Source organism: Dryobates pubescens, chromosome 3, assembly GCF_014839835.1.
Source record: "Dryobates pubescens isolate bDryPub1 chromosome 3, bDryPub1.pri, whole genome shotgun sequence".
NCBI classification, from domain to species: domain Eukaryota; kingdom Metazoa; phylum Chordata; class Aves; order Piciformes; family Picidae; genus Dryobates; species Dryobates pubescens.
Window position 1 is genome coordinate 22,671,293 of NC_071614.1, and position 25,009 is coordinate 22,696,301.

The 25,009-nt window shown below is 54.0% G+C and overlaps 1 protein-coding gene across 1 annotated transcript; it reads left to right on the forward strand.

Moving 5' to 3' along the window:
* Nucleotides 1-23,645, forward strand: LOC104307342 (L-gulonolactone oxidase). The gene is made up of 12 exons (XM_054180158.1): nucleotides 1-114; nucleotides 1,988-2,089; nucleotides 2,717-2,842; nucleotides 5,282-5,376; nucleotides 6,222-6,312; nucleotides 7,387-7,572; nucleotides 17,753-17,860; nucleotides 18,302-18,378; nucleotides 19,881-20,030; nucleotides 20,898-21,062; nucleotides 22,363-22,453; nucleotides 23,517-23,645. The coding sequence occupies exons 1-12, from the start codon at nucleotides 1-3 to the stop codon at nucleotides 23,643-23,645; spliced, it is 1,434 nt and encodes a 477-aa protein (XP_054036133.1).
* Nucleotides 23,646-25,009: the final 1,364 nt, after the last annotated feature.

The following is a 25,009-nucleotide window of genomic DNA, read 5'->3' on the forward strand; positions in this document are numbered from 1 at the left end:
ATGACCCGGAGGTCAGGAACAGCCTTGGAGCAGACGGGATCACCCCTCATCCCCGGGGCCAGAGCAGCCGCAGTCCTCACTCCAGCAGCGTCGCACAGCGAGCCCGACGGGATGGTAAGGAAAAGCCAGGGGGCATTTCTCCGGGCTTGGGGTGGGAAGGGCAGTCCGAGCAGCGCGGTGTGGGCACGGTGAGCCTTTCGTACCGCCTTTGATACGGATTTACTGACCAGGGTGAGAAAGAGGAAAGGTGCCTGGGAAGAGAGGGAGGGGAGGAAAGCAAAGGCATTCCCTGGATAACTCAGCGTAGACTCTGCCTGCCGAGCAGGAGAGGGGTTTGTCATGGAATCACAGAGTGGTCTGGCTTGGAAGGGACCTCCAAAGGTCACCTGGTCCAACCCCCTCTGCAGTAAGCAGGGACTTGCTCATCTAGATCAGGCTGCCAGAGCCCTGGATCTTCAGTTTCCTCCGTTTTGGGTTTTTTTGGGGTGTTTTTTGAAACCTTTCCTCTGTCTTTCTCCCTCTGTTGCTAGGCTCAAAGCCCAGCTCTGGGTTTTAACCTCCGTGGGGGATGATGTGGGACAGCCCAGCCCCACCTCCCCCTCGCCTTGGGAGCTCCTTGCTGCTATCTGAGCTATCTGCGATAGCGTCCTGATGGCCCTCGCCCCAGGCGATGTCACCTCGCTGGGCGGGCTGATGGACTACCACCAGCCGTCTGCTGCCCGGCCCAGCCCTTAGGGGCAGGGTTGAGGTGGTGGGGGAAGGGATGGAGGATGCTGCAGACACAGCTGGGAGAGCCCCCTGGAGAGCTCTGGCCAGTTCTGAGAGGCTGCTCTTTCAGTGGGAGCTGAACCCACCCTAGAGATGGGCAAAAGGCAGAAGAGGAAGCCTGGATGGGAGGGTGGAAGGTGGAAGGTTTGCTCATGGGAAGGAGGCTGGAGAGAACAAGAGTAAGAAATGCCATAGGAGGTGGCAAGGGAATAAGTCATCCCCTGCCCTGTTGTGTTGATGGGGCAGCATGTTGGATTCAGGCCTGCCTGGGACAGGGGCATTCACAGTCTCAAGCTGCTCCAGGGGAAGTTTAGACTCGAGGTGAGGAGAAAGTTCTTCACAGGGAGAGTTGTTGGCCATTGGAATGTGCTGCCCAGGGAGGTGGTGGAGTTACCATTCCTGGAGGTGTTCAGGAGGAGACTGGACGTGGCACTTGATGCCATGGTTTAGTAGTCATGAGGTGTTGGGTGACAGGTTGGGCTTGATGATCTCTGAGGTCTTTTCCAACCTTACTGCTTCTATGATCTTCTCTGGGCTTGGTGCACAACCCTGGGCCTGGTCCCTCCTTGCCCAACCCCAGCTGGGCTGTCCATGACCAGGAAGAAACTGTTCACCCTAGCCAAGACCCATCCAAACCATCCTGGGGACACTTTGAGTTAACCCCTGCCTGGGTATGGTTCTTTTGGCTGCACCCCTTCATGCCAGGCCTGGGCAGAGTGGTTCTGTGTGGATAGCTGAGGTTGGAGGGAGGTCCCAACCTGGTCCCAGTCAGCCCCTCATGCACAGGGGCCCTGAGGTAGGTAGGGATGGATGCTGAGAACCATAGAATCATAGAATCAATGAGGTTGGAAAAGACCTCAAAGACCATCAAGTCCAACCTGTCCCTGAGACAAGGTCTGGGAGGAGACCAGAGCAGCCACATAAAGCAAGAGGACCCCAGCACACATCATGCTGTAGGAGGAAAGGATGGGCTGAGCTCAATGGAGATGTCTCAAACAGCTAGGGGTTCTCTTACTTCTCCCCACTGACTGCTCCTGGGCTGATTGCTCAGATGGAGACATCTCTGCTCCACAGACTCAAGGGGCTGAGCTGAGCCTCTGTGTCCATAGTACTTTTCCAGACCCTTTGGAAACCTGGCTCTGGTACAGTGGTCTTGGCTGTGTGTGAAAGGTGGGGACACACTTGCTTCCTTCTGCTATAGTTCTTGGTTTTGCTCCAGGTCCATGGCCAAGGAGGATTCAGGTTCCAGAACTGGGCCAAGACTTATGGCTGCTCTCCAGAGTTGTACTTCCAGCCCACTTCAGTGGAGGAGATCCGGGAGGTAAGGAAGGTTCTTCCAGGAGCCCACCCCTTAGAAATGGAGGGGAGGAGAGGCCAGGAAGGGCTGTGATGCTCCAGCATGTTCAGGCAGAGAGGTCACAGCTGGTGGCAGCATGAGTCCTTCACCTTAGCCCAGGGGATGGCTCACCCTACTGCACAGCACATTCTCCAGCAGCTGTGTCAAACACTTAAGAGGTGGAGAAAACAAAGGTGCCTGGGCCCAGCTGGACTCTGTTCCCTGGGGATCAACATCTGGCATCCTTCTGGGGTCCCCTGCTTGCCCCTGCTGCCATCCTGAAGGATGGGAGTCACTGTTGTCACCCCAGAGATGCCTCTCTCACCTTGGGGTGTCTCAGGTGGGCATCACATCTTCTAGGACCATATACAATGGTTTGGGTTGGAAGAACCCTTTCAAGGCCATCTAGTCCAGCCCCCAAGGACTGTCTTAGGAGATGTTTGGGCTCCAGGGATGGTTTGAACCCCCAGAGGTTGGGTTGCCCAAGTAAATGGATGCCAACCAGGGGTGAGATTTTATCTTGGGATGTCTCACAGTGCCTCTGGAACCCCCCCTTAGCCCATGAGTTTGAGGGAGGGGGTGGGTGCTCAGGACCAGCTGTTGTCTCTGCAGATCCTGGATATGGCCAGGCAGCGGAACAAGAGGGTCAAGGTGGTGGGGGGAGGTCACTCTCCTTCGGACATCGCCTGCACTGATGACTTCATGATTCAGATGGGGAAGATGAACCAGGTCCTCAAGGTGAGACTGGCTTCTGGGAGCTGCTGCCGTGCCCTTGAAGTGTGGGGACACCACTGAGGGCTGGGGAGGCATTAGCCATACCCTGAGGGAGAGGTGGAAGAATGGAGAGGTTTTCTTCTCCTCACAGACAGGAGTCTTCCCAAACCAGAGCAGGAAAGGCTGAAGAGTGCACATTGCCCCAGTGGGAACCCATCCTTTGTGTGTTAGAAGTGATGTCTTCTCAATGTGTGTTCAGTGAGGACTTCACCATGGAATGTTGTCCTCATCACACCATGGTCTGCTGGCTGGGGAAGAGAACTTGGAGGGATCACCTCTGCAAAAGTGCCTTAGCTACAGCAGCCTGGCAAAGACCCAGCAGGATCTTCCTGGTCCATGGATCAGAACTAGAAATGGGTAGATTCAGATTGGATGTCAGGAAGAAGTTCTTCCCCATGAGGGTGGTGAGACACTGGCACAGGATGCCCAGGGAGGCGGTGGAAGCCTCATCCCTGGAGGTTTTGAAGGCCAGGCTGGATGTGGCTGTGAGCAGCCTGATGCAGTGTGAGGTGTCCCTGCTCATGGCAGGGGGGTTGGAACTGGATGATCCTTGAGGTCCCTTCCAACCCTAATGAGTCTGAGACTCAGTGTCTGGTGGGAAGCATCCCTGTGGGAGATTGCTCCATTTGATGACACTGGGAAGGAAATAGTTCTTCCTTGTTGCCTGTGGATCATGTTCTGGATTGTAGAACAACTCCAGTTCCCTCAGCTGCTCCTCACAAGCCCTGTGCTCTGGACCCTTCACCAGCTTTGTTGTCCTTCATTTAGAATAGAATAGAATAGAATAGAATAGAATAGAATAGAATAGACCAGACCAGACCAGGTTGGAAGAGACCTTCAAGATCATTGCACCCAACCTATCATCCAACACCACCTAATCAACTAAACCATGGCACCAAGCACCCCAGCCAGTCTCCTCCTAAACACCTTCAGTGATGGTGACTCCACCACCTCCCTGGGCAGCACATTCCAATGGCCAACCTCTCTTTCTGGAGAGAACTTCTTCCTAACACCCAGCCTGAACCTCCCCTGGCACAGCTTGAGACTGTGTCCTCTTATTCTGGTGCTGGCTGCCTGGGAGAAGAGACCAACCCTCACCTGGCCACAACCTCCCTTCAGGTAGTTGTAGACAGCAAGAAGGTCTCCCCTGAGCCTCCTCTTCTCCAGGCTAAGCAACCCCAGCTCCCTCAGCCTCTGCCCACAGGGCTGTGCTCCAAACCCCTCCCCAGCTTTGTTGCCCTTCTCTGGACACCTTCCAACAGCTCAACAGTTTCACATGTTCCAGCACCTCAAAGACTTTGGAGTGAGAGGTCCCAAAGGGAACCCAGCATTCAGGGCAAGACCTCATCAGTGCCCAGTACAGGGCCCAATCCCAGCCCTAGCCCTGCTGGCCACGCTATTGCTGATCCAAGCCAGGATGCTGGTGGCCTTCTTGGCCACCTGTGCACATGTTGGCTCATCTTTAGCCACCTGTTGACCAACACCCCCAGGTCCTTTTCTGCTGGGCAATTTCCAGCCACTTCCTGAAGACCGGAGGATTGCAGGGGGCTGTTTTGATCCAAGTGCGGGACCTGACACTTGGTCTTGTTGAACCTCATCCCACTGGCCTTGGCCCATCTATACAGCCTGACCAGATCCTTCTGTGGAGCCTCCAGACCCTGCAGCAGATCAGCATTCCCCCCCCCAACTTGGTGTCGTCACATATGTTCCCTTGTACATGTTTGTGTGTGGCTGAAGATGAGGAAATGCTGATGCTGGCAGTGCATGCCACAGCTGGGTCACAGAATCATAGAGTCAGTAAAGTTGGAAAAGACCTCAAAGATCCTCAAGTCCAACCTTTCACCCAACACCTCATGACTACTAACCCATGGCACCAAGTGCCAGGTCCCATCCCCTCTGAAACACCCCCAGGGATGGTGACTCCCCGGGGCAGCACATTCATTACTAGTAATTAGCAACAATCATTCACTAAGGAGCTGCTCCCTCCCTGACAGCTCTGTCTGTCAGAAGCAGGATGAATAGCTCCTGGCTGGCTGAAGCTGCCTGAGCCAGGCAGGAGGCCAGAGTGAAGAGATTTGCTGAGGGCAGAGCTTTGAAGGGTCTTCTTCCTTGCCTTGATCAACACCTGGGAGAGGTTACACACCTCTGAGACCAGGGAGAGCAGAGGGCAACAGGGTATGGACCAGGAGCAGGAGCCAGTGGCACTGCTGGGTTGGAGGAGGCTTGGGTTGGTTGAAGGTCTGAGAGGTGGCATCTCAGGATGGAGCAAGTCCTTCGTGGTGTGTGTCTCTCCTGTAGGGACATTATCACCTGCTCTGGTAAGAGCAGAGTTGTTCTCAGTGGGGTGTTTCTCCTCCGAGCTGTGTGGCCTTCCCCTCTCTCCTCCCATCCCATCCTTTGCAGGTGGACAAGGAGAAGCAACAAGTGACAGTGGAAGGTGGGATTCTCCTCTCAGATCTGAATGTGGAGCTGAGCAAGCATGGGCTGGCCCTGGCCAAGTGAGTGGCACACATGCATGGGACTGTCCCTGTGCCTCCTCCTCCCGTCCCTGTGCCTCCTCCCCTCCCTGTGCCTCCTCCTCTCCCTGTGCCTCCTCCCCTCCCTGTGCCTTCTCCCTTCCCTGTGCCTCCTTCCCTCCCTGTGCCTCCTCCCCTCCCTGAGCCTTCTCCCTTCCCTGAGCCTTCTCTCTTCCCTGAGCCTTCTCCCTTCCCTGAGCCTCCTCCCCTCCCTGTGCCTTCTCCCTTCCCTGTGCCTCCTCCCCTCCCTGTGCCTCCTCCCCTCCCTGTGCCTCCTCCCCTCCCTGTGCCTCCTCCTCCCGTCCCTGTGCCTCCTCCTCCCGTCCCTGTGCCTCCTCCTCCGGCCCCTGTGCCTCCTCCTCCCGCCCCTGTGCCTCCTCCCGTGCCTCCTCCTGTCCCTGCCCCAGATCAGCTTCTGGGAGATGGCAAGATGGAGTTGTTTGAAGGGCTTTTACTGCAGAAGAGGGATGTTTACTTCAGGGTCTGACCTTCACAGGTCCATGATGGAGTAGCTGATCCTGCCTTAGAGTGGGAGGCTGGACAAAGGCAACCTCTATCCCCACTCCTATTCTATTCTCACTGTACCCACTAAGCTGACCCTTCCCCTGACAGTGCTTTTGGGATGTCTCCCCAGAGGTGATGGTCTGGAGGTCCAAAGCTACCCACCCATTGCTGCAGGCTACCCTGAAGGGTGGAAGACCTTTCTTGTTGGGGTAGGGGAGCATTTCCTGGGGGTCTCTGCAGGCCATCCATGTGATGTAGCACCTGCCATGGGGGGATGCACTCTCAGACTGAGGCTCTTACCCATCCCCTTCATCTGCCCCCAGCTTAGGAGCCGTTTCTGAGGTGACAGCCGCTGGTATGATTGGGACAGGGACTCACAACACTGGGATCAAGCATGGCATCCTCCCCACCCAGGTGAGATACAAGTCAGGAGTGTGTCAGCTTATGGACATCAGCATCTTGGGGGCTTCAGGGAAGATGTTCCATCACCCAGTATGGGTCTGGTGACAAGCCTTGGGGTAAGGAAGTAGCACACTGCAAGCAGGAAGGGTCCTGTTCCCCCAGGATGGAGCTGCTTTAGAGGACCCTCAAGTCCTCCATGCACAGTGAGACCTCCTCACCTGCCAGCCAAACCAGAATCCAGCTCCAAACTCCTCTATCTCTGTGCTTCATGGTTGTAAAATGCAATGAATAAGGTCTGTACTTAGGTTCCTGTACTGGAGCACCACACAACCAAACCTTTGCAGGTCCCAGGTCTGTTTTGAACTGGACACTGACGGAACTGCTCAACTCAGGCCCTATGAGGGCAGACTGAGGGAGCTGGGGCTGTTCAGTCTGGAGAAGAGAAGGCTCTGAGGAGACCTTCTTGTGGCCTTCCAGTAGCTGAAGGGGGCTACAAGAAAGCTGGGGAGGGACTTTTGAGGGTGTCAGGGAGTGATAGGACCAGGGGGAATGGATCAGAACTAGAAATGGGTAGATTCAGATTGGATGTTAGGAAGAAGTTCTTCCCCGTGAGGGTGGTGAGACACTGGCACAGGTTGCCCAGGGAGCTGGTGGAAGCCTCATCCCTGGAGGTTTTGAAGGCCAGGCTGGATGTGGCTGTGAGCAACCTGATGTAGTGTGAGGTGTCCCTGCCCATGGCAGGGGGGTTGGAACTGGCTGATCCTTTCCAACCCTAGCTGTGCCAGGGGAGGTTTAGGCTCAAAGTAAGGAGAAAGTTCTTCCCAGAAAGAGAGATTGGCCATTGGAATGTGCTGCCCAGGGAGGTGGTGGAGTCACCATCACTGGGGGTGTTTAAGAAGAGACTGGCTGGGGTGCTTGGTGCCATGGCTTAGTTGATGAGATGGTGTTGGGTGACAGGTTGGACTCGATGATCTCTGAGGTCTTTTCCAGCCTCACTGATTCTATGATTCTAGTCTGCTCAGAGGCACAAGATGGGATGGGGTTGGGACACAGTGAGCACTGACTGAAGCTTTGCTCCCTTGGCAGGTGGTAGCACTCACACTGCTGACAGCCTCGGGGGACATCCTGGCGTGCTCGGAGGCCATCAACGCGGACGTCTTCCAGGCTGCCCGGCTGCACCTCGGCTGCCTGGGCATCGTGCTGACAGTCACCTTCCAGTGTGTGCCTCAGTTCTACCTGCATGAGGTGGCCTTCCCCTCCACCCTTACTGAGGTATGAGCATTTGCAGCCTCCCTGGGGACATGCAAAGCTCTTGGTAAGGTGGGGATGTGTTTGGAGGGAGACTGGGAAGCGGCCATGGTAGAAAGCCTTGCAGATGTGTCTAGGTTGCATTCAGAGAATCAGAGAGTGGCCTGGGTTGGAAGGGAGCTCCAGAGGCCATCCAGTCCAATCCCTTGTGCAGCAAGCAGGGGCATCCTCAACTCGATCAACCAGACCAAGGAGAGTGCAAACAGGACCCACAGCTGGGAGAGGGCAACTGAGCTACACCCAGCCAGCCCCAGCCGAAGGGCAGAGGGCGTGTGGGCAACTGCATGCCAGACTTGGCATGGGGCATCATGGAATGGAATGGAATGGAATGGAATGGAATAGAATAGAATAGAATAGAATAGAATAGAATAGAATGGAATGGAATGGAATGGAATGGAATGGAATGGAATGGAATGGAATGGAATGGAATGGAATGGAATGGAATGCAATGGGGCTGTGCTCCAAACCCCTCCCCAGCTTTGTTGCCCTTCTCTGGACACCTTCCAGCAGCTCAACATCTTTCCTAAACTGAGGGGCCCAGAACTGGACACAGGACTCAAGGTGAGGCCTAACCAGTACTGAGTCCAGGGGCAGAATGACCTCCCTGCCACTCACTCCAAGAAGAGCTCTGAGGTGTCCACACAAGGGCAATGAACTTGAAAAAGTGTCTAGAGCACAGGTCTTGTGAGCAGCAGCTGAGGAAACTGAGGTTGTTCAGGCTGGAGAAAAGGAGGCTCAAGGGAGACCTCTCTCTCCCTGAAAGGAGGCTGGAATGAGGTGGGGGTTGGGCTCTTCTTCCATAAGCAATAGAAGAAGAGGGAAAGGCCTCAAGTTGCTCCCAGGAAGGTTTAGGTTGGACATGAGGAACAATTTCTTCCCCAGAAGGGCTATCAAGGCCAGGAACAGGCTGCCCAGGGCAGTGGTGGAGTCACCATGCCTGGAGGGCTTGAAAAGCTGTGGAGATGTGCTGCTGAGGGGCATGACGCAGTGGTGAGCTGGCAGTGCTGGGTTGATGGTTGGAGCCAATGATCTTAAAGGCCTTTTCCAACCTAAATAATTCTCTGATTCTATGATGATCAAGTTAGAGATGCTGAAGGAGCCTGCAGGCATCAGTGCTCCTGCCCTGGGCACTTAACTTCTGTCCATGGGAGAAGTCACCGTGGCTCTGCTCATTTTAACCTGCTGCTCCCAGGTGCTGGCAGGTCAGCAGAGTTCTGGTGGCTCCAGTGACTAAGCCCCATGCAAATTTAATGTTCCAACTGGAGAAAACTGCCCTTAGAGGAAATCCTGGGCTGCTCTGAGGAGCTTGCTGTGCTGCCTGGACTTCAGGAGAACAGGGAGAGGATTGTGTTTGCACTGAGCAGGCGTCCCTGGAGGCGAGCAGTGCGTGGATGGCTCCTGGAGGAGAGGAGCAGCGTCCCGCAGGGGACAGCTGTTCCATGAGCTGTGAGCTCTCTGAGGAAGTGCCATCCCCCATCTCATTGTGTCCTGCTGATCAGCTGATGGAGAGCAGTGTTTCTGTCCAGCAGCAGATGGGCCACCTAAAATTGTCCCCTTAGCATAGTATCATAGCATCAGTCAGGGTTGGAAGGGACCACAAGGATCATCTAGTTCCAGCCCCCCTGCCATGGGCAGGGACACCCCACACTAGATCAGCCTGGCCAGAGCCTCATCCAGCCTGGGCTTAAACACCTCCAGGGATGGGGCCTCAACCACCTTCCTGGACAACCCATTCCAGGGCTTCACCACTCTCATGGGGAAGAACTTCCTCCTCACATCCAGCCTGAATCTCCCCACCTCCAGCTTCATTCCATTCCCCCTAGTCCTATCACTACCTGAGATCCTGAGCAGTCCCTCCCCAGCCTTCTTGTAGGCCCCCTTCAGATACTGGAAGGCCACAATTAGGTCACCTCGGAGCATCCTGAGCCCTTGCTGATAACTTGGTCCCTCCTTCTGTGCGAGCTCAGGGCAGTTTTGGGGATGGGGCTCTCAGCAGGGTGTTGGACTAGATGATCTCCAGAGGTCCCTTTTAACCCCCACCATGCTGTGATCTCCCAGTTTGAAGGCTGGGTTTAACACTCTGGTTTTGAGCTGAACTTGGGACAAACTGTGGTGGGGATGAGGAGGAGCGTGATGGGTGATGTGCTGTTTCTTGTTCTGGCAACCAGCACCAGAACAAGAGGACAGAGTCTCAAGCTGTGCCAGGGGAGGTTTAGGCTGGATGTTAGGAAGAAATTCTTCACAGAGAGATTGGCCGTTGGAATGTGCTGCCCAGGGAGGTGTTCAGGAAGAGACTGGCTGGGGTGCTTGGTGCCATGGTTTAGTTGATGAGATGGTGTTGGGTGATAGGTTGGACTTGATGATCTCCAAGGTCTTTTCCAACCAGGTTTATTCTATTCTATTCTATTCTATTCTATTCTATTCTATTCTATTCTATTCTATTCTATTCTATTCTATTCTATTCTATTCTATTCTATTCTATTCCATTCCATTCCATTCCATTCCATTCCATTCCATTCCATTCCATCCTATCCTATCCTATCCTATCCTATCTTATCCTATCCCAATTCTATTGCAAGATCCAGACTGAACAAATCTCTTCTCAAGATCCAACTCCAGAGCTGTGTTTGTGTCATGTGATGGAAAACTCTCCTTAAACCAGTTGTCTACAACTACCTGAAGGGAGGTTGTAGCCAGGTGGGGGTTGGTCTCTTCTCCCAGGCAGCCAGCACCAGAACAAGAGGACACAGTCTCCAGCTGTGCCAGGGGAGGTTTAGGCTGGATGTTAGGAAGAAGTTCTTCCCAGCAAGAGAGATTGGCCATTGGAATGTGCTGCCCAGGGAGGTGATGGAGTCACAATCACTGGAGGTGTTTAGAAAGAGACTGGCTGGGGTGCTTGGTGCCATGGTTTAGTTGGTTGGATGGTGTTGGGTGACAGGTTGGACTTGATGATCTCAAAGGTCTTTTCCAGCCTGGTTAATTCTGTGTGCTGCATTCAGCATGAGTTTATGTCTTTGCTCAGTATGTAGCTGAGGCACTGGGGACAGATGCTGGTACATAGGTGCTTAGTGCTGGAAAGTGGTTGCCTGCAGCTGGGCTGTCCATCCTCATCAGGAACCAGGCTGCTTTCCCTTGAAAGAGGCATGAAATGCCCTTTTTGGGGGGAGTGCATCCCCTGGGCTTTACAGGCTTGGATCTCCACGTGGCTCTGGGGCCAGTGGTGGGTGTGATCTGCTTCCCTCAGAAAGCCTTTAGAAGGCCCAGTGGGCAATTCTCCAGAGTATTTTAAAGGAATTCTTTCTCCTGGGAAGCCATCAAAACTGCCTGCCCATGCCTCTGCCATTATATAAATTCCTTTCAACTGCTGAATGCATTTCCTTGGAGCCCACCCACCCCCGTGGTGCCCAGGAGGTTGGAGGGAGTGAGCTGTTCCATTTGATGCTCAGCTCATCCACTGTGTCAGGATGTGACCTACTGCCTTGGGCTGAGCAATCAGCCAGCTTGTCCCATGTCTTTGGCACCAGATCATCACTGGAGGCTGCAGCGTTGCACAAGCTGAAGCCTACAGAGAAGAGGCCACCTGCAAGGCAAAAAGGCCTGGTGGCTTTCTGGCAAATGCTCTGTGGACTCACTGGGAGGAAATTCTGGGTGGGGAAAGTGAGGAATGAAGTCCAGCAGCAGGAAGAAATCAGTGGTGATGGAAAAGAACCTCATGAAGAACACTGCTCATCTTTGTCCTCCTGTGAGGTCTGCCAAGCCTGCTGATACATCCTCAGCAGCATCCTCATCCACTGCTTCATTGGGGTCTCCCAGGTCCAGTTGCAGCCCTTGGCTAATGACACCACAAGCCTTTGGTGAATCTGGCTCATGAAAAATAAACAGCCCTTGGACACAGGCAGGGGAATTTGCGGCAGGATTGATCAGGGCTGTGGCGCCAGGGAAGCTCCACAAAACACTGTCCTTAATTATTTTTTCTGGGCTGAATTATTCACTGCCCCCTTTGGAGTGGCTTGGACACGACCATGACAGTGGATTTAATGTGCTTGTGCAGTATCTCCTTCCTAAGCCCTGATCCAAAGCCACCTGGAGCTCTTTATGCCGTGCCATGGGAAGCTGGGCTGAGCGAGAAAGTGGACAGGGAGGTCCATGAACGTTACCCAAGTCCATTAATGTGTCTGCCCACCTGCTGTCAGCCCCTGAGAGCAGCTGCACTGGAGCAGCTGAGAGCTGGAGCACTTTCAGAGTCTTGGTTTTTTTCTGTCCTGGGAGGTGGGAAGGGAAGATAGAGGAATAAGGGAAACCTGCCAAGATAATTTCTCCAGCCAGCAGTGAGTTCGTTATCAGTGGTTCTGCTTGCAGAGGTGAAGAGTTTGTGTTTACAGAATCCCAGCATGTTTGGGCTTGGAAGAGACCTCTGTGGGGATCATCTAGCCCAGCAGCCCTGCTGAAGCAGGGTCACCCACAGCAGGCTGCCCAGGTTGGGAATCTCTCCAGGGGGATTACACAACTTCTCTGAGCAGCCTGGCCCGGGGCTCCAGCACCCTCACGGGAAAGCAGTTTCTGCCTCTGTTCAGATGGAACCTCCTGGGTTCCAGTTTGTGCCTGATGCCCCTTGCCCTGTCACTGGGCACCACTGAAGAGGGTCTGGCTTTACCCTCATGCTCCATGCCCTTTAGATATTGGTCTGCATTGAGAAGATTCCCTCTCAGTCTGCTCTTCTCCAGGCTAAACAGCCCCAGGTCTGTCAGCCTTTCCTTCTCACAGAGCTGCTCCAGTCTCAACATCTTTGTAGCTTCTTCTGGACTGTCTCCAGCAGTTCCCCATCTCTCTTGAACTGAGGAGCCCAGACCTGGACCCTTGAGTCCAACCATTAACCTAGCACTGCCAGGTCACCATTAATCCATGTCCCTCAGCACCTCATCTACACAGCTCTTCAGTCCCTCCAGGGATGGACACTCTACCACTGCCCTGGCCAGCCTGTTCCAGAGTTTGACAGCCCTTTTCAAGAGGAATTTGTTCCTCCTGCCCAACCTAAACCTTCCCAGCACAACCTGAGGCTTCTTCCTGAGGAAATTTTTCCTCCTGCCCAACCTAAACCTTCCCAGCACAACCTGAGGCCTTTTCCTCTTGTTCTATTGCTTATTCCTTGGGAGAAGAGATCCAATCTCCACCTCCTAATCTGCTTTAGCTGGGAAGCTAAAGCTCACCCACAGGATTACACCCTTGTCCCGAGCCCAGGCTGAGCTTTGCCCTACTCAGCATCCTCTGCCCAGGCTCTGCTCCCTGCAGGGCTCAGGGCAGCTTTCCCTGTCCCTCGGGGCTGCAAGGAGGTTTAAGCAAGATTGCTCTCTATAAATATTAATGCCATTATCAATCCTCTGTCATCACTGCTCCTCTCCTGCTTGCAGAGCTCTGCCTTTCATGTCGAGCCACCCAGCCAGGCGGAAGAGAATAATGGCAAGGGAGCAGGTTGCTTGAAATATTTAAGCCTGAGTTATCTAAGACATTGCAAATAATATGTGTCAGAGGGGGCCAGGCTTGGATTTGTGGTTACATAAGGATCTGCTTGCTTTCTTCTCTGGCCTCGTGATTGCCTTTGTCACTGGGATAAACTCAAGCTGCTCTCCCTGCTGACAATGGGCAGGGACAAGGCGCGGGGACGAGAGGCGTTCGTCGCACAGCCGAGGTCACCAGCGAGCATCCCTGGGGGGGGGTGGTGGTGGTGGTAAGGATGGAGTCAGCCTCCTCTTGCCCCAAGCCTGATGAGAAGGTGGTGAGCATGGATCAGACTCTCACATATGGTACTTTTTACCCTGATATATGCACCTTCAGGGCGTTGTGAGCCAGAGCGTGCTCACATACAGCCTGGAATCACAGAATGGTTTGGGTGGGAAGGGGCTTTTAAAGGTCATCTAGTCCAACCCTCCTGCAGTCAGCAGGGACACCTTCAGCTACATCACACTGCTCAGAGCCTCATCCAACCTGACCTGGAATGGTTCCAGGAATGGGGCATCTTCCACCTCTCTAGGCAAACTGGACTAGGGCCTCGCCACACTCAGGGTCAAAAATGTCTCCTCTCTAGTCTGAATCTCCCCTCCTTCACTTTAAAACCATCTTCCCTCCTGTCACATCAGGCCCTGATAAAAAATCTGTCCCCAGCTTTCTTGATAGTCCCTTTTAAGTTTTGAAAGGCTTCAATAGGCTCCTTGGAACCTTCTCTTCTCCAGGCTGAACAACCCCAACTCTCAGCCCAGCCTCACAGCAGAGAAGTTCCAGCCCTTAGATTACACTTTTTGCCTTCTCTGGACTAGCTCAAACAGGTCCATGTCTCTCCTGTGCTGAGGACCCCAGACTTGGACCCAGCACTGCAGGTGGGGTCTCAGCAGAGCAGAGGGGCAGAATCCCCTCCCTTGACATGCTGGCCAGCACACAGGTGGCCTTCTGGCAACAATAAGGCAATGAGTTGCTATTCTAGGAAGGTCTCTGATTGGCTTCTGAACCCATCCAAACCTTTAGCCATGTGCAGGCTCTCACAGCTTAGTGACCTGGTGGATGACAATGGCTTCTTGTGGTCTGAGTCTGTCGCTTCTTAATGCTATTCTAACCCCTAACATCGCCCCTAACCCTTGGGGGATGTTGCAGGCACAAGCTTCAAGCCCAGTTTCTCAAGTCCACCCAGTCCCTAAATCCCTTCTCCATTGCTGGGCCTGACCTCACCCCTCTTAGCCAGAGATGTTGTGTTTGGAGGTGTTCAGGGCTAGGCTGGATAAGACCCTGAGCAACCTGCTCTAGTGAAAGGTGTCCCTGCCCATGCCTGTGGGCTTGGAACTAGATGCTCTTTAAGATCCCTTCCAACCCAAACCATTCTATGAACCTATGAATCTATTAATTTGAAGCAACCAAACCTTCACTGCAGCAGGCTGGGTGCCTGCCCCTCAGCTCAGCTTGCTGACAAGGGAGTTTGCAAGCAAGAGAGCAAAGCAGCTCCTTTTGGCCCAGCTGTTATGGAATGGCATGGAATGGAATGGAATGGAATGGAATGGAATGGAATGGAATGGAATGGAATGGAATGGAATGGAATAGAATAGAATAGAATAGAATAGAATAGAATAGAATAGAATAGAATTAACCAGGTTGGAAAAGACCTTTGAGATCACCGACTCCAACCTATCACCCAACACCATCTAATCAACTAAACCCTGGCACCAAGCACCCCAGCCAGTCTCTTCCTAAACACCTCCAGGGATGGTGACTCCACCACCTCCCTGGGCAGCACAATCCAATTCCCAATCTCTCTTTCTATGAAGAACTTCTTCCTAACATCCAGCCTAAACCTCCCCTGGCACAGCTTGAGACTGTGTCCTCTTGTTCTGGTGCTGCTTGCCTGGGAGAAGAGACCAACCCCCAGCTGGCTACAGCCTCCCTTCAGGTAGTTGTAGAGAGCAATAAGGTCTCCCCTGAGTCTCCTCTTCTCCAGGCTAGGCTTCTTCCCAGCTCCCTCAGCCTCTCCTCACAGGGCTGTGCTCCAAACCCCTCCCCAGCTTTGTTGCCCTTCTCTGGACACCTTCCAGCAGCTCAACATCTTTCCTAAACTGAGGGGCCCAGAACTGGACACAGGACTCAAGGTGTGGCCTAACAGTTAGGAAGCGAAGGGATGGCTTCTGGGCTCCTGAGAGGGAAACAGAGATAAGAAAAACACCCCAGACCTCTGCATGCTCCAGGTGCTTCTCCACTGCATGCATTGGCCACATCTCAGCCACAAGATTTCCAGCAGCTCACCTCAGCCTCCAACTCCAGCACTCAGCCAGCAGACAGGGTCCCTAGGGACTCCCGAGCCGCCTCACTCGCTGCCCTCAGCTCCTGCCCACCGCGCTGGAATTATCCTGCGGCGGTGCTGGGCTTGTTCTGGTCAGGCTGCTCTCCCCCGAATCAAAAGCACAGATGGAAAAGGTCACCCCCATCAGGCAGCTGCTGCTGTGGCTGGCAGACAAGCAGATGTTGGCAGGATCACCTCTGGGAGAGCTGCAGCTTTCTTGTCCCCACTCGCTTTAGCCGCTCAACACATCTGTGCCGGAGCAGAGCACAGGGAAAGGAGGGACTGCAGCGTCTGCCCTGCCTCATCAGTGTCGGTGCACCAGCAGTAAGCTTAGATGTGGTGCTTGGGGACATGGTTGAGAGGTGAACTCTGCAGAGCAGGGTCTACAGGAAGGATGGGGAGAGTCTGTTTATGAATGCCTGTGGTGACAGGACAAGGGACAATGGCTTCAAACTGGAGAAGGGCAGAGTTAGGACAGAATTAACCAGGCTGGCAAAGACCTTTGAGATCATCGAGTCCAACCTATCACCCAACACCATCTGATCAACTAAACCATGGCACCAAGCACCCCAGCCAGTCTCTTCCTAAACACCTCCAGGGATGGTGACTCCACCACCTCCCTGGGCAGCACATTCCAAAGGCTAGTCTCTCTTTCTGGGAAGAACTTCATCCTAACATCCAGCCTAAACCTCCCCTGGTGCAGTTTGAGACTGTGTCCTCTTGTTCTGGTGCTGGCTGCCTGGGAGAAGAGACCAACCCCCACTTGGCTACAACCTCCCTTCAGGTAGCTGTAGATAACTGGTTTAAGGAGAGTTTTCCATCACCTGACACAAATACAGCTCTGGGCTCAGGGCTGGATCTTGGGAAGAGATTTGCTCAGTCTGCACCTTGCAATAGGAATAGGATAGGATAGGATAGGCTAGGCTAGGCTAGGATAGGATAGGATAGGATAGGATAGGATAGGATAGGATAGGATAGGATAGGATAGGATTCTGCTGTGTCATGCAGTGGGATTTTCCCTGGAGCAAGCCCCCAGTGGCCCTGGGAACAGGCTGCTATGTCCTGGGGCTGTGGTCACCACCTCCTTGAGCCCCATCACCTGCGTGGGCTGTCTGCTCAGACTCCCTGTGCTTCACTGTCCTCAGTTCCTGGCTGCACTCTCCTCTGAGGCATCTGCCTTTCCTAAAGCTCTTTTTTGTGTCTTTATGAATAATTTGGCAAGTCTGTGTCTGAAGCAGGAATGTCTCTGGGACAGGGCCATGTAGCACATCCCAGCTCCATTCCCTGTTGTATGCCAGCTCCATGCTCCATTGCATCCTGGCTCCATCCCTGTTGTATCCCAGCTCCATTCCTTCTTCTATCCTGGCTCTATGCCACATTGCATCCCACCTCCCTTGCCCATGGACCTCCAGGAGGTTCCACCTCACCATGAGGAGGAACTTCTTCACTGGGAGGGTCACACAGCACTGGAACAGGTTCTTCAGAGAGGTTGTGGAGTCTCCTTCTCTGGAGACTTTCAAGCTCCATCTGGATGCATTCCTGTGTGACCTGTGGTGGATTCTCTGGTCCTGCTCTGGCAGGGGGGTTGGACATGGAATGGAATGGAATGGAATGGAATGGAATAGAATAGAATAGAATAGAATAGAATAGAATAGAATAGAATAGAATAGAATAGAATAGAATAGACCAGGTTGGAAGAGACCTTTGAGATCAAGGAGTCCAGAATCATAGAACTGTCAGGGTTGGAAGGGACCTCAAGGATTAGAATTAGGATTAGAATTAGAATTAGAATTAACCAGGTTGGAAGAGATCTTTGAGATCATTGAGTCCAACCTACCACCAACACCATCTCATCAACTAAACCATGGCACCAAGCACCCCAGCCAGTCTCTTCCTAAACACCTCCAGGGATGGTGACTCCATCACCTCCCTGGGCAGCACATTCCAATGGCCAATCTCTCTTTCTGGGCAGAACTTCTTCCTAACATCCAGCCTAAACCTCCCCTGGCACAACTTGAGACTGTGTCCTCTTGTTCTGGTGCTGGTTGCCTGGGAGAAGAGACCAACCCCCACCTGGCTACAACCTCCCTTCCAACCCCTAGCATCCTGTGGTCCTGTGATGGTCTCTGTTAACCTCTTGGTACTTGAGTGGACTCCCTTGGCCCCACTCCAACCCAAAGGTTGCCAAGAGTATCCAGATGGAATTCTTGGACCTTCTGCAGCATTAATGAGAGTCCTCTTGAGATGCCTCCAAGCCCTGCTCCCAGGAGCCCTGCTCCATGGTTAGGGAGGATTACCAACCAGCCTCCACTTACCTGGTTGTTGCAGGTCCTCGATCACCTCGATGACCACCTGAAGAGATCCCAATACATGAGGTTCCTCTGGTTCCCTCACAGTGAGAATGTCAGCATCATCTACCAGGATCACACCACCAAGGTAGGTCCCACTGTGCTCCCTGCAGGGAGGGAGAAGAGCCTGTGCACAAAACTGGGTGCCCTCCAGGAGCTGGTGTTTTAGGGTGGGCTTGATGTGCAAGAGCTGGAGGGGAAAGGACTGAGTAGGGAAAACAGCATTTTGGGACTGAGCTGCACTTTGCCCACACTCCATAGTCTGTCATTGCTGGGCTGTGGATGCAGCTGGTGCTGGCCAGGCTCTCAGCATCCTCATGACAACACCTGGGCCCTTTCTGGGGCTGGATGGTGGCTCACTTTGATCACAGGAGGGAGATGTGGGAAGTCCTGGGCTAGTCTTCCTCAAACCACTGCTCCCAGCTTGGTCCTGGTCTGGGCATAGTCTTCTACATTCATAACCCTCCAGCAAGAAAGCTGCAAGCCCTGGGTCATAACTAATGACCATCATCTTCCTCTGACTTTGCAGCCTCCCTCTTCCTCCTCCAGCTGGCTGTGGGATTATGCTGTTGGCTATTATTTGCTGGAGTTTCTGCTGTGGATCAGGTAGGAGCATGGGCTGGGCAGTGGCTGGGGACAAGCTGGGTTGAGTGGCTTTGTCCAGGAACAGAATCACAGAATAGATCTGGTTGGAAGAGACCTCAGAGATCATCCAGCCCAAGCCTCGATGGCAAGGGAGGACTGTGACCTGGAGCACCCCTATCCCTGGGGAAGGAGGAGAAGCTTGTCCTCTCACAAGCAAGCTCCACGGGAGGAATGGGTTTGGGCTGGGATTACACAGGATCAGAGGATGTTAGGGATTGGAAGGCACCTCTGGAGATCATCAAGTCCAACTCCCCTGCCAGAGCAGGACCAGAGAATCCAGCACAGCTCACACAGGAATGCATCCAGATGAGGCTTGAAGGTCCCCAGAGAAGGAGACTCCACAACCTCTCTCGGCAGCCTGCTCCAGTGCTCTGTGAGCCTCCCAGTGAAGAAGTTCCTCCTCGTGTTGATGTCTGGAGCTGCACTGCCCTCTCGTGTGCAGAGATGGAGCAGGCTGATCTGCTGGAAAGCTGCTCTGCAGAGAAGGACATAGGAGTGCTCTGGGCAAAGCCCTCATGAGCCAGAACTGTGCTGTTGTGGCCGATAAAAGCAGCAGGTTTCTGGGGTGCATTAAAAAGAGCATGGCCAGGAGGTTCTCCTTCCCTTCTACTCTGTCCTGGTGAGGCTGCACCTGGAGTATTGTGCCTAGTTCTGGGCTCCCCAGTTCAAGAGGGACAGAGAGCTACTGGAGAGAGACCAACAGAGGGCCATGAGGATGATGAGGGGACTGGAGCATCTCTGTGATGAGGAGAGACTGGGACACCTGGGGCTGGTTAGCCTGGAGAAGGCTGAGAGGGGTTCTTCTCAGTACATTTAGATATCTAAAGGGTAGAGGCCATGAAGATGGGGCTGAGCTCTGTTCAGTGGTGGCCAGGGACAGGGCAAAGGGCAGTGGGTGCAAACAAGAACACAGGAGGTTTCACTTGAACTTAAGGAGAAACTTCTTTACTTGGAGGATGCTGGAGCACTGGAAGAGGCTGCCTGAGACTCTGCAGCCTCTCTGGAGACTTGCAAAACATGCCTAGGTGTACCTGGGTTAACAGAGAGGTTGGACTAGATGATCTCCAGAGGTCCCTTCTAACCCCTACCACTCTGTGGTTCTGTAAGATCAGCTGTGGGTGCTGAGAACTCTCACTGGGGTCTACCCTGCCATTCTACACAATTCCCCTGATTCCAGGATGCCCAGTGCCTCAGGGAGGAGGGCAGATGATGACCAAGCACCCCTTTCTGTCCTGTAGAAAGGGGAGCAGGAGGGAGCTGAGGGCAAGGGTGTAAGGTCCAAGATTGGGTGGTGTGAGCAGAGGTGAGCCCCCAGCAGGGCTGCAGGGCACCTTGGGCTCTAGCACCTTGGGCTGGGAGCTGCTCCCTCTGCCTGTCAGCCCCAGGCAGCGGCTTGTGGCAGCACAGCTCATTTGCAAATCCCTGGGGTGAGATCTCACATCCTGCTTTCCCCTCCCCTGCAGCACCTTTGTGCCCAGCTTGGTGTGCTGGATCAACCGCTGCTTCTTCTGGCTGCTCTTCAGCTCTCGGGTGGAGAACATTGCCCTCAGCTACAAGATCTTCAACTACGAGTGTCGCTTCAAGCAGCACGTTCAAGACTGGGCCATCCCCATGTAAGTGGCTCTGCAGACCCTCAGTGTCCACCCCCAGTCAAGCTCAGTGCCCAAACCACATCCCCTCCCTGTTGTGTTCACTCCTTAGACCACACTGCGTGGAGCGGGAGCGAAGTCATGGAGGAAGGGAGCTGGCTAGGAGGCACCATTCCTACCTGCAAGCTTAGCTTGCAGACCCTTCTTCATCCCTGTCCTGGGCTACCATACAATCATAGAATCAATAAGGTTGGAAATGACCTCAGACATCATCAAGTCCAACCTGTCACCCAACACCTCATGACCAACTAAACCATGGCACCAAGTGCCATGTCCAATCCCCTCTAGGGACGGTGACTCCACCACCTCCCTGGGCAGCACATTCCAATAGCCAACAACTCTCTCAGTGAAGAACTTTCTCCTCACCTTGAGCTAAACTTTCCCTGGTGCAGCTTGAGACTGTGTCCTCTTGTTCTGGTGCTGCTTGCCTGGGAGAAGAGACCAACCCCCACCTGGCTACAACCTCCCCTCAGGTAGTTAGACAGCAAGAAGGTCTCCCCTGAGCCTCCTCTTCTCCAGGCTAAGCAACCCCAGCTCCCTCAGCCTCTCCTCACAGGGCTGTGCTCCAGACCTCTCCCCAGCCTCATTGCCCTTCTCTGGACACATTCAAGAGTCTCAAAATCCTTCTTAAATTGAGGGGTCCATGCTGCATCCTATCTGGGGGGGTGGTGAACCCAAAGCAATGGAAGGGATGTGCTGAGATGTGTCTCACCATTCCCCGAGTCAGCATGGGGCCGGGGAAGGAGCTGCAGGGACAAGAGTTCAAACCCTAAGAGAGATGGCTGTGCCCAGTGCTGGCATTAACAGGGGCTGGGGGCTTCTCTTGGGCAGTGAGAAGACAAAGGAAGCCCTGCTGGAGCTGAAGGCTGCCCTGGAGAACAACCCCAAGCTGGTGGCTCACTACCCGGTGGAGGTGCGCTTCGCTCGAGGGGATGAGATCTGGATGAGTCCCTGCTTCCAGAGAGACAGCTGCTACATGAACATCATCATGTACAGGTCAATCACCTCTCCATGCCACCCTCCTCCTCTTCCTTGAGCTGCATCAAACAAGCTCCTGCACCTTTGCCTGCTCCCCCTACTCAGAAATTTGCAAACACCAAGCCAGAAGAATACATAGAATACATAGAAGAGGTCACAGAATCATAGAACTGTCAGGGTTGGAAGGGACCTCAAGGATTAGAATTAGAATTAGAATTAGAATTAGAATTAGAATTAGAATTAGAATTAACCAGGTTGGAAGAGATCTTTGAGATCATTGAGTCCAACCTACCACCAACACCATCTCATCAACTAACCCATGGCACCAAGCACCCCAGCCAGTCTCTTCCTAAACACCTCCAGGGATGGTGACTCCACCACCTCCCTGGGCAGCACATTCCAATGGCCAATCTCTCTTTCTGGGAAGAATTTCTTCCTAACATCCAGCCTAAACCTCCCCTGGCACAGCTTGAGACTGTGTCCTCTTGTTCTGGTGCTGGTTGCCTGGGAGAAGAGACCAAACCCCACCTGGCTACAACCTCCCTTCAGGGAGTTGTAGACAGCAAGAAGGTCTCCCCTGAGCCTCCTCTTCTGCAGGCTAAGCAACCCCAGCTCCCTCAGCCTCTCCTCATAGGGCTGTGCTCCAAACCCCTCCCCAGCTTTGTTGCCCTTCTCTGGACACCTTCCAGCAGCTCAACATCTTTCCTAAACTGAGAGGCCCAGAACTGGACACAGGACTCAAAGTGTGGCCTAACCAGTGCTGAGCACAATGACCTCCCTGCTCCTGCTGGCCACACTGTTCCTGATGCAGGCCAGGATGCCATTGGCCCTCTTGGCCACCTGGGCACACTGCTGGCTCATGTTCAGCCTTCTATCAACCAATACCCCCAGGTCCCTCTCTGCTTGGCTGCTCTTCAGCCACTCTGACCCCAGCCTGTAGCACTGCATGGGGTTGCTGTGGCCAATGTGTAGAACCTGGCACTGATCATCCAGTTCCAGCCCCCCTGCCATGGGCAGGGACACCTCACACTACAGCAGGTTGCTCAGACCACATCCAGCCTGGCCTTAAAAACCTCCAGGGATGAGGCTTCCACCACAGCAGGTGAGGTGGCCTTGGAGGACCCCAGAGCCACCCAGTCCATTTTCTTGAGGCCATTGTCCCATGTGAAGGTCAGTGCTGGTCCCATCAGTCAGTGCTGGTCAGAAAGATCATAATGCATCCCTGGTGTTGTCCTTCTCCCCAGGTGGAGGTCTCTCAGAGGTGTTTGAGGGGTGTGCTCAGTTCCCTCTAATGTTCTCCCTGTCTGACCCCACTCAGGCCCTATGGGAAGAATGTCCCTCACCTCAACTACTGGCTGACCTATGAGGGCATCATGAAGAAGCATGGTGGAAGACCACACTGGGCAAAGGTACCAATGGCTCCTCTGGGAGGCCAGTGTCTGTGGAAGGGGTCCTTCCCTCTTCTCTTTCGTGACTTCTTTTGGAAAGGAGGGGTTTGCATTTAAAAGGAGCTCAGGTTGGTCCCAGAAGTCTATAGGTGCCTTGAGGAGAATAACACTATGGTGGGAGTTGGGAGGGACCTCTGGAGGTCATCTAGTCCAAGCCCATTGCTAAAACAGGGTCACCCAGAGCAGATTGCCTGGGATTGCATCCAGGCAGGTCTGGAATCACTCCAGAGGAGACTCCACAACCTCTCTGGGCAGCTTTTTCCAGGGCTCTGACATCCTCACAGGAAAGAAATGTTTTCTTCCTGTTCAGATGGACCCCCCTGGGTTGCAGTTCGGGCCTGTTGCCCCTTGTCCTGTTGCTGGGCAGGACTGAAAAGAGTCTGGCCCCATCCTCTTGCTCCATGCTATTGATCAGCATTGAGAAGATCCCCTCTCAGGCTGCTCTTCTCCAGGCTAAACAGCCCCAGGTCTCTCAGCCTTCCCTCCTCACAGAGAAGCTCCAATCCCCTCAGTATCTTCATATCTGCTGCTGGACTCTCTCCAGTAGTTTCTTGTCTCTCTTGAACTGCCCAGGCCTGGACCCAGGACTGCAGATGTGTCCTCCCTGGGGCAGAATAGCCAGGGGGAGAGAACCTCCCTTGACCTTGCACTCTTCCGAATGCACCTCAGGAGACCATTTGCCTTCTTGGCTGTGAGGGCACATTGCTGGCTCATGGGGAGCTTGTTGTCCACTAGACCTGGGGGTCCTTCTGCAGAGAGCTGCTTTCCAGCAGCTCAACCCCTGACCCGTCCTGGTGCAGGGAGGTATTCCCCTGCAGGGGCAGGGCTGTACCCATGTCCTTGTTGAACTTCATTCTGGTGTTCCTGTTTGCTACTCGCCCTGGGCACACAGACAAGGGGATGAAGGTACCACCACTTCTGCAGGGGCTTCCCACAGCAGATGGGAGGTTGGGGTCCATGTCCAGCAACAGCCCCCCCCCTCCCCATTGATGGCCAGCCCCTTCACAGACTTTGTCTCCTGCAGGCCCACAGCTGCACCCAGAAGGACTTTGAGAGGATGTATCCAGCCTTCCCCAGGTTCTGCTCCGTGCGGGAGCAGCTGGACCCCACGGGAATGTTCCTGAACGCCTACCTGGAGAAGGTCTTCTACTGATGGGGACAATGTGGGGGATTGGAGGAAAAATCAGCCATCACCCCCAGCTCTTGGGACACCCCACAGCTCACAGTCCTCTGTGGTCTGAAGGTGCTGCCACCCTGGCTCTGCCCTGAGCTGTCCCGACAGTGGGCAGCAAGGGCTGGCCCCGTGCGTTCTGATCTCAGTGCTGGCAAAGCTCTGCAGCGCCTGGGAATCTCTCCAGGAAACCAACAGCTCAGAAGTGACCATGTCCCAGCCTTCCCAAGATCTGCACAGCCCCAAGTGCCTCCTCTCCAAGCCAACATCTCAATAAAGAGCTCTTTTAGAGCAGACCTTATCTGAGCCTGATCTTTCTAACTGAGGTGACCAGACCCGGGGATCAGGGCTGAGGCTCGGTGCCCCTGGTCAGCACCACTGCGTGAGTCAGGGCTGGGCATGAGACCAGCAGCTGTGGCACAGCCTGGAGCTGGTGCCATCTGAGTCCTGAAGCACAAGATCTTTCCCTGCAGAGGCCTGCAGGCAGATCATGGGAAGAAGAGGCTGCCTGAGAGGTCCACCCAAGACTGCATAATGATGCTGTAAGGGAAACCATGCGTGGCCCCTCCCAGGACCACAGCTGCCACATGCCACCAAAACCAGTAGGAGACCATAGAGTCCCAGAATCCCAGCATGGTGGGGGTTGAAAGAGACCACTGCTGAAGCAGGCTCACCCACAGCAGGTTGCCCAGGGTTGCACCCAGAAGGGTTTGGAATCTCTCAAGAGAAAGAAACTCCACAATCTTTCTGGGCAGCTTCTTCCAGTGCTTCAGCACCCTCACAGGAAAGAAGTTTCTCCCCATTGTCCCTGACTCTGGGTACCACTAAAAGTATTTGGCCCCATCCTCTTGACCTTTGCCCTTTACACATTGGTCAGCATTGAAAAGATCCCCTCCAGGCTGCTCTTCTCCAGGCTAAACAGCCCCAGGTCTCTCAGCCTTTCCTTCTCAGAGAGATGCTCCAGGCCCCCTCAGCATCTTCAAAGCTTCCTCTGGACTCTCTCCAGTAGTCCCCTGTCTCTCTTGAACTGGAGAGCCCAGAACTGGACACAGGACTCCAGATGTGGCCTCATTAGGGTAGAATAGAGGGGGAGGAGAGCCTCCCTTGCCCTGCTGGTCGCACTCTTCTTGATGCACCCCAGGAGACCATTGGCCTTCTTGGCCACAAGGGCACACTGTCACTGGGCACCACAGAAGCTTTCACAGGAGCCACCCTGTAGCCTCCTCCCCCACTACCAAAACCTCAACAGATACAAAGCCAACACATCAGGTCAGAGACATGGACACCCCAATCCTGCTCCTGGGAGAGCATCAACTCCAGGGTCCAGGAGTCAAGGTCAGAGCAAC

What these genes read in the sequence shown, in the direction of transcription:
- LOC104307342 (XM_054180158.1), top strand. Translation starts at nt 1, where the DNA reads ATGACCCGGAGGTCAGGAACAGCCTTGGAGCAGACGGGATCACCCCTC. An exon ending in CATGGGCTGGCCCTGGCCAA is followed by an intron (nt 5,377 to 6,221) that starts GTGAGTGGCACA and finishes ATCTGCCCCCAG; the next exon opens with CTTAGGAGCCGTTTCTGAGG. An exon ending in GAAGACCACACTGGGCAAAG is followed by an intron (nt 22,454 to 23,516) that starts GTACCAATGGCT and finishes TGTCTCCTGCAG; the next exon opens with GCCCACAGCTGCACCCAGAA.